Source organism: Orycteropus afer, unplaced genomic scaffold (genome assembly GCF_000298275.1).
Source record: "Orycteropus afer afer isolate SDZICR_OR568_19922 unplaced genomic scaffold, OryAfe1.0 scaffold00006, whole genome shotgun sequence".
Taxonomy (NCBI): domain Eukaryota; kingdom Metazoa; phylum Chordata; class Mammalia; order Tubulidentata; family Orycteropodidae; genus Orycteropus; species Orycteropus afer.
Genome location: NW_006921593.1, coordinates 12,843,099 through 12,866,377, shown reverse-complemented (window position 1 = coordinate 12,866,377; position 23,279 = coordinate 12,843,099). Strand labels below are relative to the sequence as shown.

The following is a 23,279-nucleotide window of genomic DNA, read 5'->3' as shown; positions in this document are numbered from 1 at the left end:
CGCCCCATCATCCCTCACTGTCACCACTCCCCCTGTATCACCGCACTGTGTCAGCCCTCCCCATATCACCCCTTCCTCACATCACCTCCTCCACGTGACCCCTCCCCCACGTGACCCCTTCCCTGCGACCGCTCCTCCCCCAGCCCAGGCGGACCTGCTGCACAGGAGGCTGGTGGACTGGCTGCGCTACGCCAGCGTACAGCAGGGGGCGGCACAGCCCTCCGGAGGCTTCTTCCCTGCTCCCCGAGCAAGGCAGGTAGGGACAGCCCAGGGGCCAGGTAACAGGGTAGCCCTCTGGGGCGCCCCTGCCCCATGGCACCGGGCCCAGTGGAGTCACACTGACTCCTGTTTGTCCACTGGCCTCAGGCTCCAGGGACCCCTCCATTCCTGTCTCCCAGAGGCTTTGGGCCAGTGACACACTACCGTGGCCCGGTGACACCCTGGGTCTGTCACTGCAGCTGTGGGAGCTCACTACGGGTGGCTGTGGGCAGTGTTGGGGCTACAGAGGCTTTGCCCAGCCCCCTACGGCCCCCAACCTGTCCTCCCTCAGCCCGGGCCAGTCACTGAGGTGGACGGGGCAGTGGCCACCGACTTCTTCACGGTGCTGTCCACGGGCCAGCACTTCACGGAGGACCAGCGGCGGAATGTGCAGGCGTTCTCCATGCTTCGCGGCTGGCTGCTGCTCAGCGGCCCGGCCGGCACAGGTGCTGCCGACACAGGTACGCACGTGGCAGGGGGAGCAGGTGCCCACGGCACGGGTGTTCCGGGGGGCAGGCTGCGAGTTAGGCACAGCTTCCCCACGGCCCAGCCACAGGCAGGCTGGGGGCGGGCAGCCCTTAGGTTGGACGTGGCTGCCCCACGGTCAGCGCAGGCCTGCTGGGGGTCAGGGTGGGTCACCCAGGTCAGCGCAGGCATCTTTAGATCCTGGGTCAGGGTGGGTCCTCTGTACCTGGCAGCCAGGGCAGCAGAGGCGTCCAGCTGGGAGCTGGCTGAGAACTCTTCCTCGTACAGAGCCCCGGGTTCTGCTCGGACGCACCGGCCTCGCTGGCCTGGGACGCAGAAGTCCACAGGCCTGTGTGAGAGCCTCACACAGTTCGGATGCTCCGGGGCTTGTTGGGGACCCCGGGGACAGTGACGCACCAGCACAGTTCCCGTCCTCGGTCCTGCTGAGGGATTCTGTCTCCACAGATGACAGGTCAGAGCTGGAGGGCTCCACCCTGTCGGTGCTGTCAGCCGCCAGCGCCAGCGCCAGCCGCCTGCTGCCCCCTGAGCAGCAGCTGCGGGCGGGGGCCTTTGAGTACTGCCAGCGAATCTTGGAGCAGAGCACCCGCCGTGAGTGGGGTCGGCGCTGGGTGGCCCTGCCCGGAGCGAGCCTGCAGGGGCGGGCCCTCTTCCACGGGACCCCGGGGGCTCCTCGGTGCTCATCTCTGCAGCTGCCCCAAGGGGCCGGTCGCCCCCACAGCCATGTCTTCCCAGGGGGGCTGTGTCCCCCTGTCAGTCTCAGGGCGGTGGTGTCCCCAGGGCCCCAGGACCATCCTGTCCACCAGGAGCCTGGTCTGTTCCAAGCCCGCCGTCATTCCTCTCCCTGACCTGGAGGTTTAGCGCGGGGCTCCTCTCCCCTCCCTCCAGGGGCCCTGCGCAGAGGGGACGCTGATCTGCAGAAGGCCGTGAGTGCCCCTCCCCGGGCTGCCCCTTCCATCCACCCTGAGCCTGCCCACCCCTGCCCACACAGTGTGTGCCCCTTCCCGGGATGTCCCCCCATCTGCCCTGAGCTGGGCCACCCCAGACCTACCCCCCATCCACCCTGAGCCTGACCATAGTGTGTGCCCCACCCCCTAGGGTGCCCGCCTTATCTGCACTGAGCCTGACCAACCCCGCCCACAGTGTGTGCCCCTGGGCCGCCCAACCCCTGCCATCCGCCCTGACCCCGCCCCCCCACCCACAGTGTGTGCCCTGCCCCCATCTGCCCCGCCCCCGCCCCCTCGCTCAGTGTGCCCCTTTGTCCACCCTGACCCCTCCTCCCACAGGGTGCCTCTCCCCCATCCGTCCTGACCCCACTCCCTCACCCATGTGTACCCCACCCCCCATCTACCCTGACCCCACCCATAGTGTATACCCCACCCCATCTGCCCTGACCCCGCCCCCACCCACCCTGACCCCCCCACGTGCAGTGTGTGCCCCGCCCCATCTGCCCTGACCCCACCCCTCACCCAGTGTGCCCCGCCTCCTCATCCATCGCTCCGCCCACCCACCCCCAGTGCCTGGTGGAGGCCGTGCTGTTGCTGGATGTGCTGTGTCGCCAGGACCCATCCTCCCTGTACCGGGCCCTGTCCTGCCTCAAGGCCCTACTTGGGCGCCTGTGTGGGGACCCGGCCCAGGCCCGGGCCTTGCTTCCCATCGCCCGCTTCCTGCTGGGCCATGGTGAGCCTGCCTTGGCGCCGGGTGGGTCCCGGGTGAGGGGCGGGCCCTTTTCCTCCTATTGCTGTCCCACGCGCCTGGGATGTTCCTTCTCAGATCCGCATGGGGCCAGACATGGAAACTTGCCCCTGACAAGTCTCCATGACAGTCACGGGGCCTTGCACCCGGTGGGTGTCTCCGCACAGGGGAGGCGGCCGCCGTGGACTCAGAGGCCGTCTGCAGACACGTCTTCAGCCTCCCGGCCGAGCTCTTCCCCAACCCCATGCTGGCCTTCGAGTTCACCCAGTTCTGCAGGGACAGCCTGCACCTCCTCAACACACAGCCGGACGTCTTCAAGCTGAGCTTCCCGAACCTCTTCAAGGCACGTGGGGCACCAGGCAGGGGCCCTGGTTGGGCACAAGGGGGCCGTGGAGCACCTCACATGTGACCGTCCGAGAAGGGTCTCTTGGGGAGAAGGGTCTATTCGGGACAAAGTGTGGCCCACAGTCCCAACTCCCACGGCACTCACACTTCCTCTGGCTGAGGGGCAGCCTGACGTGCCCGGCCTTGGAGCAGGGCTTGTGATGTGTCACGTGGCCAGCACATCCGTCCACCGCCTTCAGTCCATCACAGGACTCTGTCCTTGTAACAGGACAGACAGTAATGACGAGTGGGAGGGGCTGGTTGCTAACAGGAGCGGTTGGTTGGTGGAGCAACAGCAGACGGAATCCTGGGAGGGACCCGCAGGGGCCCTGCACTCAGTGACACGCTCCGTCCACCCAGAGGGGCCTCAGGAGACAGGGCTGGCCATCTGCTTCCAGAGAGACAGCCATTGAACCCTGTGGGGCCCGGTTCCGCTCAGACACACGGGCTCGTTGAAGGCCTGCTGGGCCCGGTTCCGCTCGGACACACGGGCTCGTTGAAGGCCTGCGGGGCCCGGTTCCGCTCGGGCACACGGGCTCGTTGAAGGCCTGCGGGGCCCGGTTCCGCTCGGGCACACGGGCTTGTTGTAGGCTTGTGGGGCCCGGTTCCGCTCAGGCACACGTGGGGCACTGAGTCAGGGTCGACCCGATGATACTTGGTGCTGGTGCTATAGGTTATGGTTGGGGAGGGAGGGCGGTCAGACCCACCCAGCCCGACCACAGCAGGCTCCAAGTCGGTGGCTCGGGAACTGGGACTGTCAGTCCCCCTGGGCCCTGCCTTGAGCGCATGTCCGCCCTGCAGCTCCTGGCCTGGCACAGCCCTGCCCTCTCCGCGGAGTTCGCGGTGTTGCTGCCAGCACTGACAGACACCAGCACCGCCGCGGAGATGTTCCACGCCCTGCTGGACCTGCCGTGTCTGACGGCGGCCCTGGACCTACAGCTCAGGCGAGCCGGGCCGCCCCATGGCTCCTGGCCCCACGCAGAGCGGTGACGGGGCCTGAGCCCAGAGCCCCACCCAGGCCTGTCCTCTGAGCCCGTCTCCACCCACAGGTCCTTGCCTGCGATGTCAGAGCAGCCACTCTGGGACATCTCTGTGCGGCCCACCAGCTGCCTGGAGGCCTTCCGGGACCCTCAATTCCAGGGTCTCTTCCAGTATCTGCTTCGCACCAAGGCGGGCGGCACCATAGAGAGGTGGGGGCAGGGGCCCAGGGGGCGGGGGTGAGTGTGAGTCTGTGTGTGTCAGCGTGTGTGTGCTCAGCTGGGTGAGTGGAGCTGAGTGTGTGAGCCTGTGTGTGAACTGGAAAGTGTGTGAGATACTGTGCCTGCTGAGGGGACAGTGGCCTGAGCCCTGGTGGTTCTGAGCCAGGAGGGGCTGTCGGTGTCGTCACATCTTCTCCTCACGGCCCTGGGGCTGCGCTCTCTGGCCCCGTGCTCAGCTCCTCCCTGCCGGAACCCCCTGGCAGCCCCAGGACGGGCCTTAGACACACAGATGCTGAGAGAGGCGTGTTCCAGGGGTTGGGCAGGGACAGAGGTCTTTCAGCCCAGAGCCCCCACGTTGACCCAACCAGCCTGTGTCCCTAGCCCTGGCTTGGCTTCCCTCAAGAGCCCCACCCTCCCGTGAGAGCGGCACACGGGCTGTGTCGCTGGGTTACTGGGGAGGGGCAAGCAGGGTGTGAGCGGGCCGTGGACTGGCGGGTGCTGGGCGGACGCACGGCGCGTTCTGTCCCTCCCCTTCCTCGCAAGGCACCAGGTTCACAAGGTCCATGGTTCTGGGTGTGGCGTGGGCACCAGGCGGCTGGCTGGTGCTCAGCGGCCACGGTTCGTCCCTCAGGCTGGCATCACTCCACCGCCTGTTACAGCCCATGGCTAGCTGTGCCCGTGTGGTCCAATGTGCCGAGGCCGTGCCCACCCTGCTCCAAGTGTTCTTCACGGCGGTGACTCAGGTGCGCCCACGTTTGCCCTGCGGTCCCCTCCATTCCCACGGGCCAGCACGGGACTGAGGGAGGGTCCAGCCAAGGGCAGCACAGGCCTTCCTGATGCTCGCCAGTCTCTAGCGTCCTCACTGCTGAACAAGGAGGCCCACTGTGCCCCCTGCCAGGCCCCTGCCTACCCACCTGAGCAGGGCCAGCCTCCCAGTACCCCCTGCCCACCTCCATCTGTGGCCAAAGTGAAGTTTCCCGTCAGCCCGTGGCCCTCTCCAAAGCTGCACGGGGCTCTCCTGGGAGTGCACCCCCCGGTGCTCGGGGGCAGGTAGGCAGCCAGGCCCCTCCGGCTCGGCCCTTCCGAGACCACTGGGCTCGCCTGCCCAGGCCAGCTCCTCCACAGCCCCTGCCTTCTGCACAGCGGCTGAGCACGTGGGCGGGGCTCCGACAGGCTGCCCTCCGTGATCTGCAGGTGGCCGACGGGGCCCTGAGCACCCAGCTGGCGCTGGCCATCCTGGAGAGGAGCAGCTCCCTGTTCCAGGTGCCACAGTACGAGGCCCGTGTACACAGGTGTGTCCCACCTCTACTCGCTGACTGACTCCCACGTGCAGACCCCGCAGTGGGTGGCATGACAGGCCTAGACGGCCAGCTTCCCCTGGTCTTTGCAGCTGGGGACCTCCTCCAGCCTGGCCCTTTAGACCCCAGATCACAGCCCCCACCATCACCCCAGCCTGCCCTCTCCACTCCCATTCTAGAACGTTCCACCCTCCTCTCTGCTCCCAAACCTGCCCCTCTGTGTGAGCTCAGACTCCCTCTCCCCAGAACTCTCCAGTCCTGTCCCAGGGCCGACTGTCTGTCTGCTCAAGGTCTGACAGCCGTGGCTTTTGAGCCCAAGCCAAGTGTGCACTCAGTCAGCCTTAGCCTCCCCAGAGGCTCCGGGTGAGGTGACCAGCGAGGGGACAGGTGTCGTGTAGCCCCAGCTTAAGCGGGCTTTTCAGTTGCCTGTGTGGCTCCCAGCGGGGTGACGAGCCCAGTGGGCCGCCTGTGGGCTCCCTGCAGGGTGATGCGCTCGCAGCTTCTGGCGCTGTGCCAGCTGCGCCCAGCCCTGGTGGTGGAGCTGGCCAGAGACCTGCTGGACTTCGTGGGGAGCGTGGGCGGCACACGCAGCCAGGAGAGCATGTTCACGGCCGTGGTAAGCACCAGCTGCCCAGCCCTGGCCCGTCTGGCCAAGCGGGACTCGGCTGAGGCTCTGTCCCCATCCAGGTGTGGGCAGTCGGCGAGTACCTGGCAGTGTCGTACGACAGACGGTGCACCGTGGAGCAGGTCAACAGGTTCTTTGAAGCCCTGGAGGCCCTGCTCTTTGAGGTCACCCAGTCCCGCCGCTCTGCTGCCCTTCCCCCGTGTCCACCACAAGTCATCACCGTGCTCATGACCACACTGACCAAGCTGGCCTCTCGCAGCCAGGATCTGATCCCCAGGTAGTGCGGGCCTGGGGGGAGGCAACGGCTTCCTTCAGGGGCTGTCTGAGGGGCCTGACGTTGACAAGTCCAGCAAGGCGGGTGCTGGCTGGACACAGGCCGCAGGGACCCGGCTCGCCGTGGGTGGTGGCAGCGCCTGAGCCCACTTTGTGGAAGCCAGGGCTGCGCTGGCAGGAGTCCTGGGGGCTCCTCTCCACGTCGGGGCCTGCTGACCGGCCTTGGTCCACAGGGTCTCTCTGCTGCTGTCCAAGTTGAGGGGCCTGCCCCGAGCTCCAACCATGGGCTCTGTGCCCGGGAACGAAGACCCAGATGCCATCCACACGAGGGCCACGGAGCTGACCAACCTGCTCAAGATGCCCAGCGTGGCGCAGTTTGTGTTCACGCCCGGGACGGAGGCCTCCTCCCCGCAGTCCCCCCGCAGCACCCGCACCAGCTTGCCTGCCGCCCTGCGCACGGTCAGCCGGCTGGTGGACAGGGAGGCCAGCCCTGGCGCGAGGCCGGACGTGGTTGCTTCCTGACGTCCTGGGGAGAGGTCTCTCGACCCTTCCTCTGGGGCCTGTGCTGAGCAGTGGTGACCGTGCTCCCACAGGGGCCTCCGCCCTCCTGGATGGCACAGGCTCTCGGCACACGTCCTTGTTTCTGGAGAGGACCATCTGTGTCGTCAGCTTGCCTGTCCCTCCCCGACCCAGGGGGCTGGAGGCCTGCGCCTTGTACCAGCACACAATGCCCAGTCCCTGTCTTTAGGCCACTTTCATTTCCTGCCAAGAACCTGGGACTGCTGGAGTCCGGGCCAAGCTGTCAGAGCGGACCGCAAGCAGAGACAGGATGGGCCCCCACTGAGGCCTGTCACCTGCCACCAGGAGCCATGTTTAGAGCAGGTTCTAATTGCTTTGGTGCTGTCTGCAGGAGGGAAGACTCCCAAGTAGGTAGGACGAGGGTACAATGCATACACCGCAGCGTCTCCTGCCTGTTTCCTGTGAGTCCAAGCGCAAGTAGGCAGGTCTGGGGTCCAACCACTGTAGTGCCTGGTCCAGCAGCTGGCTTCTGGCTCCGCCTGGGGTCAGTGAGCAGCTCGGCCAGCAGGGGCCGCCATGGCTTCGCACCTGCAGTCCCAGCTACCACACTGTACCCAGACTGGTCACCCATCTCCTTCTGGGCTCTGACAGCCCTACCTGGCCCCACCCGCCATTTTACACCACCATTTACCCTAAAGGAGGTGCTAAGTGACCTGGCACTGGGCACCAAACAGGCAGAGCGTGCAGATGGCGGGAAGGCAGTTAGAATTGGTCAGCCACGTGCCCACCAGGGTGTCCCCCTGCGGCCCCCTCAGGTGTGATCGGCCACGCCCATGCTGCCTGCAGACACCACACTCGAATAGCAAACAGTTTATTGACTGGTCCCAGTAAAATTCTCAACATAAAGGTTCTGCCATATACACGGCGCAGGGTTGTATGTCGTACAAACAAGACGCGGAGTTGCCGAGGCGTGTGATGGTAGCTGGAGGGAGGACACGGCCGCGCTGAGGGGTGGCACCTCCACCGGACCTTGACCTGATCCATGCAAACCACGGCCCAGGAGCGACAGCAGGCCGGGCTGCACTAGGGTGGGGGCGCACGGAAGTGGACCTTCCTTGCCGTCTCCGCGTCAGACTTAGCGACCAGGAAGCGCATCTTCTTGCCTCCGTTCCGGATCAGGTCCACAGCCCTGAAACACACAGGCCGGGAGGGTGACTGACTGCTGCAGGGTGCCTGAACCTGCCCTGGTCCCCTGGTCCCCACCCTCCCACCACCAGGGATGCACAGGCTGGGAGGGTGACCCGACCACTGCCAGGGTACCCTCCTGGTCCCCATCCACCTACCACCAGGCGTGCACGGCCGGGAGGGTGACGCGACCACCGCCGGGGGGCCCTGGTCTCCACCCACCCACCACTAGACGTGGGTGTGATTCAGCAGCCAGGGTCTGTGTGCCCCTCCTATGGGGGTGTCAGCAGCCTAGGGGTGTCAGGGGCACAGGGACACCTGCAGAGCTGCTCTCAATTGACCCCCGTGACATCCCCATGTAGGCACGAGGAATGGGGCTCGTCTGAACCCAGGCGGGGCACTCCATAGCGTGAGGATGAAGGTAGGCAGTGGGGGCCTGCGGAGCTCGGTCCTGGGTCCCCATGACCACCAGGTGTGTGGGGTCACCCGGAAGTACCTCAGGTAGCTGACGCCCACCAGGCTGGTGCCATCCACGTCCAGGATCCGGTCTCCCAGAGAGAGCCGCCCATCACAGGCTGCAGGGCTGCCCGGAAGCAGCGTCTGGATGTAGAGCCCAGGGGCCCCCAGGGGCGTGTGCTGGCGACAGAGCAGAGGCCTCAGATGCCTTGTGAGGCCCCCAGGCCTGCTGGGCTGTGCCTGACCCCGTGTCTCCCGAAAGCACTGGTTCCCGAGGCCCTGGGCAGACCAGGGTCGGGGCCCAGGAGAGCGGGGGAGGGGGAGCAAGGAGGAGGAGCTGCCGGAGGGTCTTGGCCCGCCCTGCCCCTGCCCCGGCCCTGCCCACGATGCTCACCATGCCATCTACCAGACCCATGCCCAGCCCAGAAGGGCCCCTCTCCAGCTCCACCACCACCACCGAGGAGCAGGGCACGTCCGGACTGGGGCTGCAGCTGGAAGGCGTGTCCCCCAGGGCCTCAGGGTCTCCTGTGTGATGACAGGGGGGCAGTGGGGCCCAGAAGCCTCAAGGGACTGGGTGGGGCCCTGCCCATCAGGGGTAAGGCGGCCTGGAGGGTGGGGCAGCCGAATAGTTCCACACAGACTCACCTTTGAGCCCCTCCTCCCTCCCTGCTGCCCCCTCTCCGTCCCAGGACACCCCCCTGCTGCCCCCGGGGCCCCACTAGCTCAGGCTTCCCCCGGCACACCTGCCCAGGCATAGTCTTCAGGCTGCCTGACAGGTACCCCACCTGTACTAGCCCTGTGCCCTGGGGAACCCCGCTGTTCATCTGAGACCCAGCCCTGAGCTGCTGACCTGGGGGTGGGGGCCAGCCAGAGGCCACAGAGGTGCTGAGGGCCTTGCCAGGCCTGGGGACACACGGCCATTTTCAGAGGTGGGGGGAGGTGTGCCCATGGCAGCCTCACCTTCCAGGGCTGCACCTCGGGTGCCACCGAGGCCGGGCCTCTTCCCGTCAGGAGGCACCTTCCCACGGGGCCCACTGGCCTCAGGCCAGTCCTGGGTGGGGGACTCAAGGCCCAGCGGGGTGCTGGGTGGCGTCAGCAGGCACGAGGCGTCTGTGGGTGCTGGGCCCCCACGGCTGGGCTGTCTGCCTGCAGCACCCTGAGTCCAGGGGTCAGTGTCCCAGGTGCCCTGGCTCTTGCCGTCAGGGAGGGTCCCAGGCTCCCTGCGCATTGGGGCACCGTGCTGGCCCTCGGGGGGACCCTCAGGAATGGTGTCATATGGGCCCTGGAGGAGAAAGAGCCACAGGGTGAGCGCTGCGGCCCGGCGACAGCACCTGTGAGGTGGGCAGACTAACAGGCAAACTGCGAGGGCACCACCCTCAGTGTCTGTCACCCTGTGAGACCCACCGCTGCCAGGCTGCAGGCGCGCACGGCCGGAAGGGGCCGGAGCTCTCCCGCGCAGGGGGGCTCTGAGGCCTGAGGACCCTGCGGGCCCATGGCCACCACAGGTCTGGAGTCAGGCGCTCGGCTCTGCTGGGCTGGGATTTGGGCCGCTCTGTGTCAGCCATCAGCTCAGAAACCTCCGGTTCCTGCTCCAGTAAGTAACAGCCAGAAGACTGCAGTTCACCTTTGCACACGTGACCCTCCCACCTCTGCTGGCAGCTGATTGGTCCAAGGGGCTAGTGCCTGATCCATGCCAGCCAATCAGAACCTGTCCTGAGACTTCAGCTTCCTCTCTGGTTACTAAGCAGCTACAAGGGTGAAGGCTCTATGTCTTGGTGGCAGTTTTGACCCCAAAAAGGACAGTGAGCTCAGCAGGAGGGACTGCAGGGAGGCAGCCTCCAGGCACCTCCCTGCCCAGCTCAGATGTACTGGCTTGGTAAGGGGTCAGTGCAGAGCCCCCTTGTTTTCACTGTAGCCCCATGAGTGGGGTCAGCCTCCTCAACATACAGTGCTCTGTCCTGGAGAAGCTGACAAGGCCACGAGACTCTGTCAGAAATGCAGCCAGTCGGCCCATGTCTGTCATCACCCTCCAGAGCCCCTTCCCAGAGCCAAGTGAATCCCCAAGGCTTCCTGACCAGTACTTCCCCCATACCTCCAGGCACTCTGAGGGCGGGGGCCCACTGCCAGGGCCAGCTCTGCTCTGCAGGCCCCACAGGAAGTGGCGGATGTACAGAAGGTGCTGGTAGACACTGTCGTCCAGCATGTCCACCTCTAGGTCCACCTGGAAGCCATCACTGGGCAGCACGATGGGTGGGGGGTTCTCGTACGACTCCAGGACATCCTCTGTGGGGAGCACGGGCTGTGCCGGCCTGGCGGGGGCTGCCCTCCCATGGCCCAGGTTCCCGCACCCCACTCCTGCACTGGGACCTGGGGTGCTGTTGTGTCGGGAGGAGCAGGGACAGGCTCCCTGACTCCCAGAGTGCCACGGGAGGGCGGCCCGGGCCTGTGACCAACCCAGGGCAGGAGGCTCTTGCCACTGGAGCCCCGGTGACCACCCAGGACATCGCCTCCCCTCCCCATCCCTCTGACAGGGATGTACCTGGCCAAGCTCTACACCCCACTGAGCTGGTAGCCATGACTGTCACTGCCTAGCTCTTTGGTCTCTGCCTGCTGACAGGAGTCCTTCCAGACACAGGTGTGGTCACCTTGACCATCACTCCTGGCTCAGCTCCGAGGCAGCCACGTGGCAGGCCTGGGATGTTAGGTGGCACCCCCACCCATGGACCATCCGTGTCCAAGAACCCAGGGCAACGGGAAAGGGGCAGGGAGCCTATGAACAACCCCCACCTCGTGTTTCTATCCCCGGTGACACGCTGCACATGCTGCTGCCACAGTAAGGTTAGAAATAAAGCAGACACCCATGTACACACTACGTGTGCATAGATGCGTGCGTGTAACGACCACGTGTGCAGGCCTGGCCCGGAGACCCCCACCCTGCGCCCTGCCCCACCCGACGCAGGCTCACCAGACTTGCAGGCGTCGGGGCCATCCGGGGCGCCTGGCTCCCAGGCGCTCGTGGGGCCCATAGCTGAGGCCAGCTGGTACTGGGTGAGCAGCCGGTGGAGCTGTGCGGGGCGCAGGGCGGGGAAGGTGGCCCGCAGCGTGGCCCAGGGCATCTGGGTGATGAGAGGGACACGGGCAGACCTCCAGCCAGCCAGGGTCCTCTCCCCAGCACGAGGTCCCCCACCTGAATCACACCCACGAGGCCCCCTCTGCCCCTCGAGCCCCACACTGGCAGGCCCCTCTCTGGGACCTCTGTTTCTGCCCACTGCGTGGGGTCACCGTGGAAGACACTCTGCAGCTCACTCCAGGAGCCTGGGCACTTCCTGGCCCTGAAGTCGGGCCCACGGCTGACCCCATCCCGGGTCCAGTGCCACAGCTGACCCGGGCTCCCCACCACTCCCGGCCCCTCCTATTGGGACGACGCCTCCACGACTCCCCGCCCCTCCTACCTGGACGAGCTGGGCACTGGGCGTGGCCAGCAGGTTGAGCGTGCAGGAGAGCTTCCGGAAGAACTGCTCACCCTCCGCCCCGAGGCCGGCGCCCCTCACCCACTCCAGAAGCTGCTGCAGGCGGGCGAAGGCCTGCACGCCGTTGGGCCAGTGGAAGCAGCTGAGCGAGGGACCTGGGGACACGTCCACCGGCCTTCTCCAGGAGCACGCCCTCCCTGCCCCTGGAGACCCACGGCCCCCCGCGTGTCCCACACGGTCCTCTTCCATCCCCAAGGCTAGGGCCTGCCGGGCCAGGACAGAGTGAGGGACTCGGTGAGGAAACAAGGCGGGTCAGAGGTCGGCGCGGCGGGATTGAGCCGACTGGGGCTCCCGGCAGCCCTGTGACAGCAGGCACCTCTTTACTGGGTGGGGGCAGGCCGGCCCCGGGGCGCCACCGCCCTCACCCTTGTCCAGGAGCTGATTGAAGAGCAGTGTGCCGGAGAAGAACAGGAGGTAGGCCAGCATCTGGGTGGCCATCGCGGGGTGCACCCGGAACCGCCGCAGGAGGTCCAGGGCGGCCTGGTAGATGGACACGACCTGGCGCAGCTCCTCGGGGAGACGCGGGCCGCTGCTCCAGCTGCCCCGGCGCTCGGCCGGGAACGGGGGGCACTCCAGGAGGGCCGGGAGGCAGGCGTACAGGGCCTGAGGGCGGGACCACAGACAGCCTCCGTCACTCTGGGGTCGGCCCGTGCCGAGGGTGTTCAGCGGGGACGCATGGCGGCATACCTTGGAGATGTAGTACACACACTGCTGGAAGGCGTACAGGGTCACCTCCTCCAGCACCGCCATGGCCTCCTCACTGGCCGTCAGTGCACATGACAGCAGGGAGTCCCTGGAGCCTGCAGGGCAGCAACATGCGTGGTGACCCGGGGATGCCCAGTGACGCCTCGGGATGGTGAGTCACCCTGCAGGACGTCTAAGGACCCCAGGACACCAAGTCACCCCGGGATGCCTAGTGACCCTGTGGAAGGCCAAGTGACCCCAGAACACTGACTGGCCCTGGGAACTCAAAGTAATCCTATGGATGCCCAATGACCCCACGACCGCAGAATGACCATGGGATACTGAGTGACCCCACAGGATGTCCCTGGTCAGGGGACCATGAGGACAGCCCCCAACGGCCTCTTCCCCTCCTCAATGTGGTGCCCAACGTGCCCACCCGAGTGTGGAAAAGGGGTGAGCCAGCGTCAGGACAGCCCACGCGGCCACCGCACCTGGATGGGGTGGGGCTCCAGACGCTGCACGTCGTGAGGACCCCAAGGACATGTGCAGGAGGGGCCCAGTGACCAACATCTCCACACACAGTTACGTCAGAACCAACCACCTAGCAAGTGTGGGCACTGCCTTGGCGGACAGTCACATCCAGCCGTGGATGCTCGGCACAGACACCCAACAGAGGCCTGAGGAGACCATCAACCCCAATCACGTTCCTTCAAGAACACCCAAACCAGCTATGCCCCCCAGCACCCTAGGGGCTGCAGGGAAGACGCTGCAGCGGCCCACAGAACAGAGAGGGCCCAGGCAGAGACCAGGCACCAATGCCTAGCAGCCCAGACCAGAGCTGGGTGCCGGGCATGGGAGTGGGCCTCCCCCCGGCTGGGCAGGGGCGGGAAGGAGGGCACCGGGCATCTCTGACACGGGAGCCAGGTTGAGCCCCTCGCTCCGGGAGCTGCCCTTGACGGCAGGCCCTGTGCAGCGGGGCGAGCCTGTTCGCCCCGGGATCTGGCTTCGGCCTCACCTGGCTTCCCCTGCTGCGCTCAGGGACGGCCCGGGCTCCCGCTTCCAGGGAGAAGAGGGGACAAGCACGAGGCACTGCCCACGCAGCACTGAGGGGCAGCAAGCCAGAGCCTGCCGCCCCCACACCCCTGCCCCATGCCCGCCCCCAGCCTGGGCGCCAGCAGGACACTTGGCATTTGGGGGTGGCGTGCAGGCAGCTGGGTTAGCCAGGTCTCCAGAGCACAAGGCTCTCCACTGGCTGCACCCCCAGTTCCACAGCCCGCCAGCTGCATAGAGCCTTTCTTCCAGAACCCTCCAGGCCACAAGAAACACGAGGCTGTTCCCTTACTGACCAGAAGAGCATTAGGAAAAAAAAAAAAACTCACTGCCATCAAGTCGATCCGACTCACATCGACCCCTCCTTGGGTTTCCAAGGGGGTATCTCTATGGAAGTAGATTGCCCGACCTCCCTTCCAAGGAGTGGCTGGTGGGTTTGAACCGCCAGCCTTCTGGTTAGCAGTCAGATGCCTTAGGCACTGCGCCAGACAAGCATAGGAGCCCGTACGGCAGGCAGGACCCCAGCGGGACCTGCATGCAGCCCCTGTATTCTCACACCAAGGAGATCTGCCGCCTCCAACCCTGGCCCACAGGGACCTGGCCCACAGAGACCCCGCCTCCTCCGTGAAGCCCTCCCAGACTGCCTGGAACTCTCAGTACTTAGATGCCTGTTTTCTTGTTTGGGACAGGCCTGGGTCTCCCCACTGGGCAGGATGTCCCTGTACAGGAGGCGGTGTGCATGGCCTGGGTGCTCCTGGGTCTCCCTGGGAGCTGCAGGCTGTCATCCCACAGCCTCAGGGGCGGTTCCCAGACAGAGGCCTGTCCGGACCACAGACGCGGGGCTGCTCCTGCTCCAGGAGCCCGCTGCCCCGCCCAGCCTTCCTCGGGGACGCCAAGCTTACCTGGGGCGTCCAGCGCCTCCTCCATGCCCTGCACGTAGAGCGGGCACTTCTGCTGCAGGAAGTACAACAGCTCCACGGTGTTGGCCATCCAGAACAGGACGTGCTGCAGGTCCGGGGCCAAGTCCGTGAAGGCCAGGCTGCGCAGGGAGGCCGGCTCCTGGCTGCCGGGGCCGGAGACCGGGCGTAAGGGCCAGCTGCACACCACCTGCTGCCCGCACCCGGGCATCTGCCCAGGGGGCAGTTTAAACGTGCACATGTTGTCACACGTACAGGTGGATGTGTGCAACAGGAACCCTGGTGGCACAGTGGTTAAATGCTCAACTACGATCAAAACATTGTAGGTTCAAACACACCCACAGCCCCATGACAGGAAGGCCCGATGGTGCACCATGTCACATTGGATCACTGTCATCAGAACCAAGTCCACAGCAGCCAGCAGCACGCACAGAGGCGGGAGGAGGACCCCACCTGCCACGGCCGTCGGAAGGAGGCTGGCTACTGATCCATTTTCCTGTCTCCTCTCGGGCTCTAGGGTCAGCAGAGAGCATGTGCATAGGGGGGCAGGGGGAGCTGGGTCAACAGTGTGTGTGAGTGTGAGTGAGTGAGTGTGAGTGAGTGAATAGGGGGGGCCGCAAGAGCCAGGGTGAGAAACAGGCATGTAACAAATTGTTTAACAAGACTACAGACCCCAGTGTTAGTTACGTAAAAAGGTAATTAACAGGAAACAAGTGGCCCTGTCACTCAGCTCAGTGCCACTGCACCTAAGGGAGAAGTCAGAGAACCCCTGAGGCCAGTAAACTGAGAAGCAGCTGTCACCCACAGAGAACAGGCTTCGGCTGCAACCCAAAGGCTAGAGGCTCGAGTCCACCAGAGGTGCCTGGAAGAAAGGCCTGCCGAACCCCCAAAGATCAGTCGTCACGGAAAATCCTCCAGTGCACAGTGCCACCCCGCCACCCCTGGGGTCACCACGAGTCAGGGGCGGCTGGGCAGCAAGTCAACGGCAACTGCTTTGGCTAAGTCACGTGATATGGGGGCAAGAGGGGACCATGGGACACTGAAGCGGGATCCAGGTTACGATTATCTGGAGACTGGGGGCCGCTCATCACGGACCCTTGAGCGTCACCTGAGCCCCAGCCGTGGGCGGGAGTTTACTCAGTGAATGACCAGAGGCTGCTGCCAAGGGACCCTGCCACGGGCCAGGCCAGGAGGCCTGCAGGCTCCGTGCTGTAGGTAACGGGGCGGGCACACAGCGCTCTGGGCACCTGCCCGGCTTGGGCTGGTTCCCCCACTCAGATCACAAAGTCACGCCCATCGCAGCTTGAGAACAGGCTGGTTTGAGAACAGGCAGCTTGAGAACAGAAACATAAAACCTAAAAACGGAAACGCAAACTGTAAAAACACTGTTAGATAGAGATTTGATTTGGGAGAAGAAAAGGGTGATGTACCAAATGATCAATATAGTGGCACTGAGGAAGAGAAAGAGGTCATGGGGCGTACAGGCAACAAAGATGAACCCTTTTGCGCATATAGTACGGCGTGCTCAGTGAAGGCAAACACGGGTATATGGGTGGATAGATGGGTGGACAGGCTGAAATATTAGGTATGTATATGAAGTGGAGAGTGCACCTAAGAACGTGTATAAGGTTGGCAGACAGTGGTCCAATAACTTTATGTGTATGATCTGAATTCCCAGGTTTATAATGGGGCTGACAAGGGGCAAGGTTGTAGTCACTGCTTGGGCACAGCCAGCTACCCAGAGGGACTGAGTAGTTGAACCTATGGGCTCGGGACCATGGTCACAGAGGACATCGAGCTAAATTGGCATAACATACTACACAAAACATTGTTCCATCTCCTACTGTGACGAGTAGCGACTGAGATCTTAAAAGCTTGCAAGCTGCCATCTAGATACAACAATGGGTCTCTCCCTGTCCAGAGCCAAGAAGAATGAAGAAAACCAAAAATTCATGGAAACAATTAGTCCTAGCGACTGGTACACCATCCAATGTGCAGCCTATACGACTATGAGACCAGAAGAAATAGATGGTGCTCGGACACTACTGTCAACCACTTGGAAGGGGATCTCTGTAGGAGATGCTGGATAGAGAGAACAATGTGGAACAAAACTCAAAATCATTTGGAGAAAAAAAAAAGGCGGGGAACAAGTTTGCTGGCCCGAGGGAGCCTGATGGAACCACTGAGACCATGGCCCCTAGCTGCCCTTCAGGTCTGGAATTGAACACACACCTGTGGCTTCCAGCCAAACAACAGACAGGCATATCAGTTGAGCATTTACCTGAGGTAGATACCCTCCTTGGAGAGAACAAGCATGAGAGAAAGAAGGGCTGCTCAGGCACAGGGAGACAGCTCAGGGGGCAGGAGTGCATGGAGAGATGGACACAGGGAAGAGGTAACTATCGGGAGGAAGTGGGAGGGGAGCTGTTGCATTGTGGGAAATTGTGGTCAATGTCATGAGACAAAGTGTATGTGAACTGCTATATGGAAAGTATATTTGCTCTGTAAACTTTCACCCAAATCACAATTTAAAAAAAAAACCACCTTGCTGCTGACCACAAGGCATCAACACAAGGAAAACGAGGAAGAGCAAGTGTTAAGGTATGTTTCTCTCAGAGTCAGCTTAAACTGACAACAGATTAGGAGGTGGTGGAGCGAAACTAACAAACAACAGACTAGATCTAACAGATGCTGTGCTCGGCAAAACACAAACACTAAAAGCGCGCTCAAATCCATGTGGAATGTTTGCAAAATTACCCACTGACAAGCTGCCAAAGCTGAGATCCTACCAAAACAGCTCTGATCACGTTGATGTTGTCATTCTCGGCGTTCGGGGCCAGCAAGTGGATTCCAACTCATACCAACCCCGTGACGGCGAGGAGCTGGCCCGCAGTCATCTAGGCTGTCGCCTTCACGGGAGCAGAGCGCCAGGGCTTTCTCCCCTGGAGCCGCGGGGTGGGTTCAAACCGCCCACCTTTCCAGCAGCAGCTGAGCACTTAACCTGTTGTACCACCAGGGCTCCTTGTTTCTAATGTCTGGTCGCGCAGTGCCTACATTTGACTTCTAACCAAGGCTGGAGGTTCAAAGCCACCAGCTGCTGTGTGGAAGGAAGATGGGGTGATCTACTTCCATAAAGACTTACCACCTCGGAACCCAATGGGCAGCAGCCCAGACAGTTGTCCCGGCCACTTCTAGCAAAGCGCCGAGGCCCGGAGAGCCCTTACAAACTACCCAGAGAATGAAAAACAGAGAAGGCGGCCTGACATCAGACAAGAGTGACACAGAAAAACTAAAAGAGGCCAATGCCGCCTGTGATCCCAATGGGTGATCCTGACCAAGTGCTAGCAAGTCCCATTTGGCAGTTAACAAGTCAGTCAGCCAACAGTCATGTGGGGATTACTCCCTGAATTCAGGACTGGGTCAGTATCAGAAACCCTACTGAGTCGGGCCCCCGTTACAAGCTAAGGAGAGAGACCATCTATGATCCCAGAGGCAGAAAATGCTTTTAGTCAAACCCAAGGTCGCCGGCCATTCAAAAGAACTGCACACCACCTGGGCGAAAGGTTAAGGACGTGTTAAAGTGGGCTGGTATGTGGGTGACCAGAGCCTGCACTTTCCCGCACTGCCACAGTGGGTTGCTGGCGGTGCAAACAGGCCTCACAGCACAGTTCTGGAACGTAACTGCTCAGCACTGCTACGGAAAAATGTTTTGCCTTGCCCAGCCAGGAGGCAGGGACTGCATCGCAGCCAGGCACGGGGGCAGGATCTTTCAATCCCCGTGCACCTGAGCACAGAGGCTGGGGGCAGGGCTCCCCGAAAATCCTAGCTCCTCGCTCCTCGATCTATAAGCCACACAGTCCTTCTCCAGTGGCTTTGGGGTCACGTCGATTGGAGAGCACACCACCTCACTCGCTGGTCACTGGCTCAGGGTCCCTGGGACAGAGCCAAGTGCCTCCAGGGTTTGCCTCCCACAGCCCGTCTGCCACAGGAAGGGGGGCTCGGAGGCACACTGCAGGGGGGCATGTGGCTCTTCCAACAGGCCCCCCCTCAACTTCATGAATCCAGAAGGCAGGCTGTTCCCCAAGCCCCCCAGCAGGTTGTAAAGGTGAGAACAGCGCCCTCGGACATGGGCTCTTGAGACCAGAGGTGTACCCCCCTTGCTCCAGCCTGGAGCTTTGCACTTTCCCACAGACGTGGGAATTAGGGACACGAGGACGAGGGGCCGGACGAGGGCTTCGTCCACGGCTGTCTCAGGGACCCTCTGGAGGAACTTCAGGTGATGAGGAGACAGTGGAAAGCCACTCTGACTGAAGGGCAGCATGGCCCAGGCACCGAGCCGAGCCGGGCATCAGGGAGGCAGCCCTGGCCCAGCCCGTTGGGGGGCTTGCTGGGTGAGAGGGGGGTCTCGAGACCGTGCCTACTTACAGTTGCGCCTGCTTCTCTGCAAGTTCCTTGGTTTTCTCCTACGGTTGTGAGCAAAGAAAGAGCAAGCGTGAGGAGGTGGGGTAACGGCATGTTCAGCGGCCTCACCGTGCCCACCAGCTGAGAGGGGTGGCCCTGTGCTCCCAGGATGCTGACTGTTCATTCCCACCACAGTAGGCGGTCCCTGCCGTCACCAAGTGCGACCAACACGCAGCCCGGAGCAGCAACAGTGCACCACCTTCCACCTGACATGACACTGACCATCTGAATGGTGAACACAGGCCCAACGGCTCACAAACACTACAGTGAAGCCCCTGCTGGCACACGCAGGGGCTTCAGAGCTCCTCAGGACCGCCGGCCGCAGCAGCCACAGTCAGAGCGGCGTGTGCTCGAAGCTGACAGTGCACTTAAGGCCCCGCAGGGACGAGGGTGTAGCGGGCACTCCCACCGCTGTCCCTGACACAGAAAGCTACCCCTCAGCAGCACATGGCTACGAGCGGAGCCCTGGGCAAGTCTGACCTACCCTCACAGCCTCCACTCGCCTGGGCAGCAGGAGAGAGGGCAGCACAGAGTGGAGACAGCCATGAGAAAGCCCAGGAAACCCAGGGGCAAATGAGCTGAGGTGTGTGAACGCCAGAGCAAGGGCAGAGCGGGCCTAGGGAGAGAGCGGGCACGGGGACAGAGCGGGCCTGGGGACAGAGAGAGCCTGGGGACAGAGAGAGCCTGGGGTCCACAGTGGTTCCTTGGGACACACATCAGACCTGCGGTGCACCAATGCCAGGGTATGGGGCACAGTGAGACCCAGAGGCCTGTCTTTACTAGTCCTTCACCTCTGTGGGCAGGAGCTCTGGTGACACAGTGGCTAAGCAACCTGCTGCTTACCACAAGGACACTGGTTCAAACCCACCAGCTGCACAGGAGACACAGCACTCTGCTCCAGTGAAGATTACAGCCTTGGAAACCCACGGGACAGTTCTACTATCCTCCGGGGTCACCATGAGTCAAATCGACTCGAGGGCAGCAGGTAACAGGTCACTGATCACCACTGTGGGCCTGGGTCTCCATGTCTGTAAGGCACCAGGCCCGCCCTGCCCTTCCCCTTGGGCACATGTGAGGATGGATGAACAGCGGGAGGGCAGGGCTCAGGCTGGTGCTAAGGCTAAAAGAGGCCCATCTCCAGGAAAGCCTCCAGGGTCAAAGCCCACTGGCCTGGGCTGCCAGCATGCTGACAAGAGGCTGGTGGGAGCTCCACCCTGCCCCAGGCTGGGGACAGCCTGGGCCTTGCACTGCGGCACCCCAGAATCTCAGCCTGAGGATCAGGGAGGAGAAGTGAGGGTTCCCAGTGGACACCAGAACTCGTGACTCACTCCTGACCTAGGGTGCAGTGTGGTAGCAGACACCTGGGCCCCCCAACCTCCTGCCTCTCCTGTTTCCGGTGGGGCAACCAGTGCAGACACACGTTGCCTGGCTCCTGGCTCCGCCTCTCGGCTCCTGAAGAGCCTCAGAGGAGGCCGGAAGGGGAATGTCAGGCAGACATCACTGCCCTCACCAAGGGGGGTCACTGGCGTGGGCCCTGGCTCTTCATCCCCTGTGGATGCTGGACACGCCCCCCGTGACTGACCCAGACCGTGTCCCGGATGGCCCCGGCCATCTTCAGCAGGAACTGGCTGAAGGCGCCGGGCCCGAAGTGGGTGGCGGCATGCTGGACGCAGAGGCCCAGCAGGAAGGCGGGCGCCAGCTTGTGGTCATCACCCGAGGGCTCCACCAGCGCCAGGATCCGCTGCAGCAGGGCCTCCTCCTGCCAGGGCTCAAAGGCCAAGTGCAGCCGCCGCCGGGCAGGCTCGAGGCCAGGCCTCCGGGGGCAGGTGCTGCTTCCTCGGGGCCCGAGCGCAGCCCCGCACAGACGGCAGCTCCGGGGCGCGGCCTCGAGGCGGGCCAGGGCCTGGGCAGGCAGCGGCTGGGCCTGCAGCGGGTCCTTGAACAGCAGCAGGTAGTAGAGGCCAAGGGAGAGCAGGTCCCCGTGGTGCAGCTCCACGGGGCGGCTCCCGGCCTCGGTGAAGTTCACAGCCACGGGCGCGCCCGCGATGGGCTCCAGCACCAGCGTGTGCCTCGCCGGGCGGCCTGGGCCCTGGCGCCGGCGGATGGTGCAGTGCAAGGGCAGGATGTCAGGGGCCACCAGGCTGATGCTGGGCCTGCTGGCGGGCGTGCGCTGCCCCACCGTGTGCAGGTCCCGGTTCAGCACGTACACCAGGCTGTCCTGGAAGGAAGCGTGGGGCTCAGGGCTGGTGCCTCAGGCCATAGGCTGGTCACTGGCCCAAGGCCAGACGGATGGCCCCAGGTTCGCGATGCCCCAGCCACCCTATCCTGCCTACACTGGGCGCCTGCCCCACTGGCCCCCCAGGAAGGTGGTTCCCAGAGGAGTCCTAAGGCACCCGAGACCAGGAACAAGCCTGACTTTGTCCCAAGGGCCAAGGAAGAACCACCTGGAACAGGAACCATCCTCCCAGGCCCCAACAATCGCACTGCTAGATGCGTGGATGAGGCCTGGTCTTCACTTCCGGCCTGGACAGACATGCTGCTGGAAGCCAAGGAAGGGGGAGCCCTGCCCTCCCAGAGTCGAGGGCTGCCTCCACACCGCACAGTTGCCCAGCCCACGCCTGTGGCAGCGACCGGAAACTCTCGGCTGAGGGTCTGCACCACGGGCACCTGGCAGGTTCCCCTCCAGGTCCTGGAAACTTTCATTCCTCCACCTGCCCCAGGGCAGACCCCACTCCTGCTGGAGCTGCCCCGGGTCCCAGCAGCCCCGCTTCTCCTGGGCTCAGCCCCCCGGGGTCAGCACTGGAGGCCTCACTCACATGCTGCTGGCTGTAGCCCTGAAGGAGGAGCAAATGTGGCGACTGGTAGAGTGAGTGGCGCATGGCCCCCTCGTTAGCAGGTCCCACCACGTCCGGAGGCTCCTCAGGGCCTGAGGCAGCCGGCAGGGTGGCGTAGTATGGCCAGCCGGTGTCTGCAGGCGAGGCGGCCGCACTCAGACTGGTTTCACTGATGCTGCGGCGCAGGCGGGGTGGCGAGGGCCGCTGGGCGCCTGTGGCCGTGCCCTTGGCTCGGGTCCTCTGCAGCCTGCGTGCCTGGGCGTTGATCCCTAGAACAGCAGAGGAGGGAGCTGAACAGAGACCACCCGGGCCCAGTGAGCGGGGGCCATGGCTGTTCCAGGCTTCAGTCTCAGGAACCGACTCTCCCTCCCTGCCGCCACCAGCTCACTGCCCCTCAGACGCCCCGTAGGCCCCTTTGAAGTGTGTCCATGGGCAGTCACTGAGGGGTTCAGAGAGGGCCTGCTCTACTTTGTGGCCACTAAAGCCAATGACACATGCCCCGCTGTGCCCGCAGACGCCCCTCCCACCACACCGCCCACGCTGGGCACCCCTGTGGCACAGCGGTGGCCCTGAACCCCTGTCCGATGCACCTGTCCCATTCTCCCATCCCACCTGGGCCCCAGGCAAACCTTGGGGGTGGGGGTCTGGAATAGATGAGCTCACAGTGGGGAGCCTGACACCCAGGCTGTGAAGGGCAGAATCTCTCACTGTTCTGCCCCATCCCCAAAGCAGGAAGTGAGCACAAAAGGGGGTCGACTTGCCTACGTCACACCAGCCACCGAGCCACGGCGGTTCAGCGCTTTCCTTCCCATACCACCTGACAACCCTGGTCAAAGCACACCCACACAGTGTGTGCACGCATGCAAACACGCCCAGAAACGCTGTAGACCAAACAAACAAACAAAAAGAGCCGAGCCCGTTGCCATCTAGTAGAGGACGACTCACAGTGACCCTCCGGGACAGAGCAGACCTGCCCCAGATGGTTCCCAAGGCTGCAAATCTTCACTGAAGCAGGTGGAAGACATCTGTCTTCCGTGGCGCCGCTGGTGGGTTCGAACCGCCGCCCTGTTGGTTAGCAGCCAAAGACTTTACCCACCCAGCCATCAGAGCTCCAGAAGGGGGCCACCGCCCGTAAAGACAGCATCTTACTGATGGCAGTCTTCTAAGCCAGGCTCCTGGGACGCTGGACGCGGTGCCTGAACGGCCCTCCCCGAGCCCCTTTTGTGCCCCATGAGCCAGTCTCTGGGGGCGCTGGTCAACCCCACGGGAGCCCTGGCCTCCTCCGGCCATTCCCACCACCGCCGACAGAGGCCCGGCCTTTCTGGGTGGGAGGTAGCCGGGGGCGGCGGGGGGCGACCAGAAGCGGCGCCGCCACAAAGCGCAGGCAGAGGGCGGCAGACGCCGAAGGAAGCAGCGAGCCGCGTGCGC

General features: G+C 63.7%; 2 protein-coding genes across 2 annotated transcripts in view; one reads left to right on the top strand and one right to left on the bottom strand.

Annotated features, from left to right (window-relative positions):
* The window catches only part of AP5Z1 (adaptor related protein complex 5 subunit zeta 1), a 15,532-nt gene extending 8,795 nt beyond the window's left edge, over positions 1-6,737 (top strand). The window contains exons 5-17 of the mRNA XM_007942843.2: positions 144-256; positions 551-719; positions 1,189-1,332; positions 1,630-1,667; positions 2,259-2,421; positions 2,604-2,779; positions 3,622-3,764; positions 3,870-4,010; positions 4,651-4,762; positions 5,214-5,311; positions 5,801-5,933; positions 6,005-6,219; positions 6,449-6,737. Coding sequence (XP_007941034.1) covers positions 144-256; positions 551-719; positions 1,189-1,332; positions 1,630-1,667; positions 2,259-2,421; positions 2,604-2,779; positions 3,622-3,764; positions 3,870-4,010; positions 4,651-4,762; positions 5,214-5,311; positions 5,801-5,933; positions 6,005-6,219; positions 6,449-6,737 — 1,934 coding nt within the window. The remainder of the gene's footprint in view (positions 1-143; positions 257-550; positions 720-1,188; positions 1,333-1,629; positions 1,668-2,258; positions 2,422-2,603; positions 2,780-3,621; positions 3,765-3,869; positions 4,011-4,650; positions 4,763-5,213; positions 5,312-5,800; positions 5,934-6,004; positions 6,220-6,448) is intronic.
* Positions 6,738-7,817: 1,080 nt separating this feature from the next.
* RADIL (Rap associating with DIL domain) overlaps positions 7,818-23,279 on the bottom strand; it is a 42,196-nt gene continuing 26,734 nt past the window's right edge. The window contains exons 2-16 of the mRNA XM_042781151.1: positions 22,007-22,120; positions 21,834-21,943; positions 20,600-21,235; positions 18,982-19,019; positions 14,542-14,702; positions 12,593-12,705; positions 12,271-12,508; positions 11,828-12,000; positions 11,341-11,491; positions 10,468-10,658; positions 9,780-9,857; positions 9,336-9,657; positions 8,770-8,900; positions 8,416-8,555; positions 7,818-7,923 (exon numbers count right to left, since the gene is read on the bottom strand). Coding sequence (XP_042637085.1) covers positions 7,818-7,923; positions 8,416-8,555; positions 8,770-8,900; positions 9,336-9,657; positions 9,780-9,857; positions 10,468-10,658; positions 11,341-11,491; positions 11,828-12,000; positions 12,271-12,508; positions 12,593-12,705; positions 14,542-14,702; positions 18,982-19,019; positions 20,600-21,235; positions 21,834-21,943; positions 22,007-22,120 — 2,702 coding nt within the window. The remainder of the gene's footprint in view (positions 7,924-8,415; positions 8,556-8,769; positions 8,901-9,335; positions 9,658-9,779; positions 9,858-10,467; positions 10,659-11,340; positions 11,492-11,827; positions 12,001-12,270; positions 12,509-12,592; positions 12,706-14,541; positions 14,703-18,981; positions 19,020-20,599; positions 21,236-21,833; positions 21,944-22,006; positions 22,121-23,279) is intronic.